The sequence below is a fragment of the Camelus bactrianus genome, chromosome 33, assembly GCF_048773025.1.
Source record: "Camelus bactrianus isolate YW-2024 breed Bactrian camel chromosome 33, ASM4877302v1, whole genome shotgun sequence".
In the NCBI taxonomy this organism is placed as follows: Eukaryota; Metazoa; Chordata; class Mammalia; order Artiodactyla; family Camelidae; genus Camelus; species Camelus bactrianus.
In genome coordinates this window covers 17920188-17927640 of record NC_133571.1, presented here as the reverse complement: position 1 = coordinate 17927640, position 7453 = coordinate 17920188, and the positions used below count along the sequence as shown (strand labels likewise).

General features: G+C 35.8%; 1 protein-coding gene across 1 annotated transcript; it reads left to right on the top strand.

Moving 5' to 3' along the window:
* The first annotated feature begins 2278 nt into the window (after positions 1-2278).
* Positions 2279-7453, top strand: LOC105074151 (olfactory receptor 8B12-like). Its single transcript, XM_045521648.2, has 3 exons — positions 2279-2298; positions 5484-5496; positions 6512-7453. Exons 1-3 carry the CDS (start codon positions 2279-2281, stop codon positions 7451-7453), a joined length of 975 nt encoding a protein of 324 aa, XP_045377604.1.

Below are 7453 nucleotides of genomic sequence, written 5' to 3'. Positions count from 1 at the left end.
TGCAGAAGTATATTTTAGAAACTAAGAACAGATCACTGCAAAAACAGTATCAAGAAATAAGATCATAGTATCTTTAGTATCTCTGTGGTTTGGAAGAGAAGGAAAGAGAAGAAAGAAGCACAAATTAAGTCTGACTAAAATTTTGAACCCAGGGAACCATAAGCACGATGGCAGAAATGAATAAATAAGGAAAGGTGAGGATAAGAAGCTAGATTTCGGACTATTTGGAAATTGAAGTATACATTCTTTTCTCCCCCTCTTTCCAGTCATCAAGATTTATTGAAGTACAGTCAGTTACAATGTGTCAATATTTCGCATATAGCACTATGTCCCAGTCATGTATATATATACATATATTTATTTTCATATTCTTTTTCATTAAAGGATTACAAGATATTGAATATAGTTCCCTGTGCTATATAGAAGAAGTTTGTTTTTTGTTTTTAATCTATTTTTATATATAGTGGCTAACATTTGCAAATCTCAAACTCCCAAATTTAGCCCTTCCCACTCGCTTTCCACTGGTAACCATAAGACTGTTTACTATGTCTGCGAGTCTGTTTCTGTTTTGCAGATGAGTTCATTAGTGTCCTCTTCTTTTTTTAAGATTCCACATATGAGTGATATCATATAGTACTTTTCTTTCTCTTTCTGGCTTACTTCACTTAGAATGACGATCTCTAGGTCCATCCATGAGGCTGCAAATGGTATTATTTTATTCTTCTTATTCCATGGTATAAATATATCACAATTTCTTTATCCAGTCATCTGTTAATGGACATTTAGGTTGTTTCCATGTCTTGGCTATTGCATATAGTGCTGTTATGAACTTTGGGGAGCACGTATCTTGAAATACATATTCTTAAGTAACTCAATTTAGAGACAGAAACCACAATGGAAGTTGGAAAATATTTTCAAACTGAATAAAAAATGAAAAAAAAAAATGCTGACCATTGTGTGGTGTAGCTAAAGCAATTTCTGGAGGGAAATTTATAATTTAAAATCTATACATTAGAGAAAAAAAAGTTTAACATCAACAACACGTTTCTCACCTTAAAAATCTAGACATTAAAAAAGCAAACTGAATCCAAAGTAAGAGGAAAGAAAAAAGTGATAAAGATGAGAGTGTAAATTAATGAAATAGAGTATCAATAATTAGCAGAGAAAATCAATTAAAACTTAGAATGTGGACTTTTTAAGAGATTAAGAAAATTGATAAAATTCTAATTAGGCTCACTAAAAAAAGATGTAAGACAAAAACTGACAATATCAAGAATGAAAGGGGGGCAATCACTACAGATTCCACAGATATTAAAAGAAAAATTATTATGAACAACTTTTTGCCGATAAAGTCGATAACTTCAAGGAACTTCAAGAAAATTCTTTGAAAGATGCAAATTAGTAAAACTTACAATAGAAGAAATAGAAAACTAAATAGTCCTAAATCTATTAAAGGAATAGAATTTATTATAAAATTCTTCCCACAAAGGAAATTCTAGGCTTTAATATTGAATTATTCTAAACATATAAGGACAAAATAAACAGTGATATGGAAAGAGTAAACTGGAGTGCAAGAGTTCAGCTTATTTAAATCCATTTTCATTTCTTTTTTCCCTTGAATGTACAGAAACATTAGCTAATTTTCACATTAGAAATTCTTTTTTTGGCTTCTGCGAATTTCATGAATTCAAGAAATATTTACTTAACCTTTGACTATTCTATCTTTAAATATTTTTGCTTAGAACAATTCATCATTCCTCTTGATCAGAGTATCCTAATTTGTATTTTGAGCCCTTTCTTGAAAGCTCTGAACCTCTCCTGCCAACTTTTTACTTGTCTTTCCCTTTTGAGGATTTTTGCCCGGATTTTATCATCTAGACTAAAATCTAGCTCCTCGTCTTCTCCACTCCTTATTTATTCATTTCTGCCATCCTGCTCATGGTTCCCTAGGTTCAAAATTTTAGTCAGATTTAATTTGTGCTTCTTTCTTCTCTTTCCTTCTCTCCCAAACCATAGAGATACTAAGTCCTTTTCTTCCATGCTCTTATCTCTTGATACAGCTTTTACTTTATTATTTCCACTGCTTATGAAACCTGAACTGATTTTCCAGCTTTCAGCTTCTCCCTGTTAGCTAATCCTGTAGATCATCTAAATGATCTTTTTCTAAAATCTTTTTCATCCACAGATACAGATGTGAATAATAATAATAATAATAATAATAATAATAATAATAATAATAATAATTACAATAACAACAATAATAATTTACAACAACATAATGCTTTTTGTATCTTCTATGTTCTATATAATGGAAACTACACCATTTATGATTATTATTCCCATTTTTAGATACATTATTTGAAATGCAAAAGAGGTTAAAGCTCCCAAGGCCACACAGCTAGTGAGTGTCAGAGCCAGGAATTGTAGAGGTTGGTTTGATTCCACACACAGTTTCCCATTTAACTGAGATATATTTTACAGTGAGAAAGGCTGCTACATATATAAATATAGATATAGATATAGATAGATATAGATATATAGATATATATAGATAGATATAGATATATATGTAGATATATATATATGTATTTACATGCAATATAATGTATATGTGCAGTTGAACTGTAATAATTCTACACAATAAAACTTTTTGAAAAAGGGGGAAAAAAGGCTGCTACTAATAATTTTGGAGGGGACAACAGATGCTAACTAGGGCCAACACAAATGAACCAGAACTTGTAATACCCCACTAATACTGTCCTCTACTTATTCCTCAATAAAGAAAGGGAACGATTGGGCAATCTGTTTTGGGGACAAAGAAGATGTGTTTATTTTTGTACTTGTTGAGTTCAGGGTGACAAAAGAACAGAGCATGCTGGAACATTTTAACTGAGAGGTTATACATACAGGACAGGGAAGTATCAGAAAGATGATAATTAAAGGTACAAATTTGAAAACTAACCATGTAGATGATGTTGTTGAAGTCATGGATGAACTCACCAATCATTTAAGGAAGAAAAGGCTTAGATGGTTGAGGACTGAACACTGGAAATTTTGAAACATGAGGAGAATAAAGAGAAAAAGAGACAGAACAGGAGATGCCTCTATTAGGCTATAAAACCCTTTAGGACAGGAACCATTTCTTTTGAATTGCTTTACCTAACATTTTGATATGCCAAAGATATACATCAAAAACCAACTGAAAGGTGGGGAGGTATAGCTCAGAGGTAGACTGCATGCCTAGCATGCACGAGATCCTGGGTTCAATCCCCAGCACCGCCATTAAAAATAAATAAATAAATAAACATAATCACCTCTCCTCCGTCCTCCACCAAAAACAAAACAAAACAAAAACCAATTGAACATTAAGTATAATACAGAGCATATGACTTCTGATGGATGGATTTAATTTTATGCCTGTCCTTGGAGCCTAACTGAAATCATATCAAATGATGACATTTCAGCTGCCATCTCTTCTCTCTGTGCAGGCTCTCTGACTTTTTTGGTTGGAATTATGGCTTATTCTTGTATTTCTCTTGTGTGGAGTGAAGGGTACTGACCTTAGCACCACTCTGGTGTTGCTTAAAGGCCTATCAGACATTTGAGGGTTAAATGGATGTGTATGAGGCACGTATACATAGACATTGTATTGTACAGACATTTTCCACATGAGTATGTTATAATCCATGTTTCATTATATATTTTAGTGTTAGCAGTAAATAGACAAGGAATCTATTATACAGACATTCAAGTTTTGGGAAAGAGTTCTGTGGCAAAAGTAACTTAATCAAGAATATTTACTTCTATGTTTCTCTCTGCTTGTACTGGAGCAAGTCAACAGTGAAGATGACTTTAGAGAAGTCCTAGTTCACTTGAAATAAAACCTTGATGCATTTGAAATAAAATTCCCATGGAAACCATCTGTGAAGAGACAAAAATCTCAGAAGAATTTTCCCTGGTGTTGAATCATGAATTCCTAGAGGAAAGTGAAGATTTAATGAACCCCTAAGGTCTTCTTTGCCCTTGGGTCTTAAGGAGAGCTTACTTGTGGTGCTTATTTTAGTTTTTTTTTTTTCATAATGGATTATTTTTCTCTATTTCCTAAATACGTGTAGTGGGATTGAGAATAGGGATGGGGATTCATTTGAGTCACTGTGGGCTGTGGACAATTCTCAGTGTAAACAGATAAGACTCCATCACTGCTGAGTCTTAGCAAGTCCTTACTGATGTATGTGCACATACTCATAAACATACAGTGGTTTTTAGGTGTTTCAGTTGGACTTGGCTGGAGGAAAGTGGACTTCTGCTTTTGTGTTTTGATTTCCTAACTTCTCCAAGAGGACTCCAGCCCTTAACTCAGACCAGAAACATATATAACTCATCTGCTAACTGAGACTTGAATTTCCCCAAATAGAAATTTATTTTGTGGATAGAAAATCTGCCATCCTTAATATATAAAAGCTCCTGGTAAAGAGTGTAGAATGCAAATTGCTACTCAAAATTTTATTAGTCTTTGTGTCAGTTTCAGTAAACCTACATTATGCGATTTATCACTTTATGAAACCTCAGCAAGGTCCCTTGTCTCCCTATCCAGTTACTGTCATCAGAGTTCTCTCCCTCACAGCCAGTAATTTGGGTTAAAGTATTGCATTTAAAGTGCAGGACAAAAACGTGATGCCTCGGAAAGGTGCTGCATTAAGCCATGAATGTGCCATGTTTTATCAGAGTGACTGATCTTATCAAGAGAAGTTTTTCAGCTGTCTTTCAAGTCATTGCTCAAATGTCAGATTACTCTAAAGTTTAAGTATGTAACCTTTGCCTTTTCTATTCCTGTATCATAATCATGCTTTCCTTTTCTTCATCACACTTTTCATGTTACATGTTTTACCTCTTTCTTTCATATATTTTTTGTCTTATTCCATTTGAATGAACACTCCATGAGGGCAGAAATCCTTTTTTTTTTTTTTTTTTTTTTTCTTTTTCACTGAAGGATCACTAGGTTCTTAGAAAGGTTTCAGAGACAGGGTGTATATTCAATAGGGACCTGTTGACAGACAGTGTTCTTATTCAAAATCTTTCATCAACCCCTCTTTATCTGACAGACTGGCTACAGAGCCTGTTCTCCACTTTTAGGTCTTGATAAAAGTTGCTATTAGTTATCTGACAAGTATTTGTTTTAAATAATCAAGCTTAAATTGCATGATCAAGTAATGGAGTAAAACCTGAGAAAGTTACTTTAGTTTTAAGGTTCAAGAAGGTGCAAACAATTCTTGGTATATGTTGGACGTGATTGAAATAATAAATATCCTCCTCTGAAGTCCAGTCCTCTAATTTTATCTTGGCTGTAACACTTTCTGCATTGCAATAAAGTTATGTAAGTACTTTAATCAGTAAAGAATCTCAGAGATCCTAGAAAGTAAAAAATGTTGCTTCAGAGATTTCATTGTAATGTAGCCCAGTGATTAAGACTAAGAAGTTTGGAGTTGGACAGAGCAGGTTTTGACTCAAGATTCTGGAACCTTCTAGTTGTGTGTGATCCTCCATTTTTAAAGTCCAGATTAATAGGTCTAATACATAAGGTTGTTTTAAGGAATAAACAAGATAAAATTACTTGTGCATTCCTTTAGATACTTGGTGTCACTATGAGGTTCCTGGGTCACATACAGTGTTTGGTATACAGTAAGTGCCCAATATATAGGATAGCAAGAATTATTTCCCCCACATTGCTTTGCTCTTAATTGTGCTTAAAAAGATGTAACTTGAATAAAGGAATAGGTCATTAAAATACATGTTAAACATTATCAAAGATGTAAACACACATGTCTTCATCCTTGGGGAAGGTGGACTCTGGAGGAGCGATCCTGAGGGAATCTCTGCAGTGAGGTCACTGAGATCTCAAAACCAGAATAAAACTCTTTAGTTCCCTGTTATCCATGGGCATTAGGAAAGGAATACTGTTTCATCTCTCAAAGCTGGACAAGATGCCCAGGGCAAAGCCACAATCGGAGATCATGTTCTGCTCATCAAGAGAACCAAGATAAACTGGAGGTTTTGATCCTTAAAGTAGACATACAGAAGCAGCAGCCTCTGAGCTCTGAGCTTTCACCCTCTTTTCACCAGGGCCATTTGAGTGTCCATGAAAGAGATGGATGAGAGCCAGCAGAGCACAGAACTGTGACATCAAACAGAAGGAGGGTGAGTGCCTGCCTGACCTGGTCCGTCCTGTGGCAGAGTGGTTGAAAGCTCAAACTCTGTGAGCCAGACAACTTGAGTTCATCTTCTGTTGCAATTTAGAAGCACTGGGACTTGTGCAAGTCACTTAGGCCCAGTGTCTGCATCTGTCAAATGTTACTGAGCAGTTAGAACAATGCCCATTCTGTAGTTAGTGCTTAGTAAATGTTTATTTTCTTTTCTTCTCCATTTCAACTCCATAACTTCCATTAACTTCCATAATACATAGCCTCTGTTTCTTTCAGTGATTCTTTTCTTTTTCCCTCATAGATTCTCCTAGAAAAGAATGGCTGCAGATAACACCTCCTCTGTGACAGAGTTCATCCTTGCAGGCTTAACGAACCAGCCAGAACTCCAGATCCCCCTCTTCTTCCTGTTCCTAAGTTTCTACGTGGTGACTGTGGTGGGGAACCTGGGCTTGATAACCTTGATTGGACTGAATTCTCACCTTCATATTCCCATGTACTTTTTCCTCTTCAACTTGTCCTTCGTAGATTTTAGTTACTCCACTACCCTGACCCCTAAAATGCTGATGGGTTTTGTCTCAAAGAAGAACATCATTTCGTACGCAGGGTGTGTGACTCAGTTTTTTTTCTTCTGTTTCTTTGTGTTTTCTGAATCCTACATCCTGTCAGCAATGGCATATGATCGCTATGTTGCCATCTGTAAGCCACTGGTGTACATGGTCACCATGTCTCCTCAGGTGTGTTTATTCCTTTTGTTGGGTGTCTATGGGATGGGAGTATTTGGGGCTGTGACCCATATGGGAAACGTAATGTTTATGACCTTTTGTGCTGATAACCTTGTCAATCACTTTATGTGTGACATCATTCCCCTCCTTGAGCTGTCCTGCCACAGCTCGCACATAAATTTGCTGGTGGTCTTTATTGTCGTGACCATTGGCATTGGGGTGCCCATCGTGACCATTTTTATCTCTTATGGTTTCATTCTTTCTAGCATTCTCCGTATTAGTTCTACTGAGGGCCGATCCAAAGCCTTTAGCACCTGCAGCTCCCACATAATTGTGGTATCTCTTTTCTTTGGGTCAGGAGCTTTCATGTATCTCAAACCACCTTCTATTTTACCCCTTGACCAGGGGAAAGTGTCCTCTGTATTCTATACTGCTGTGGTGCCCATGTTAAACCCATTAATCTATAGCCTGAGGAACAAGGATGTCAAAGTTGCTCTGAAGAAAACCTTGAGCAGAAGAATCTTCTCCTGA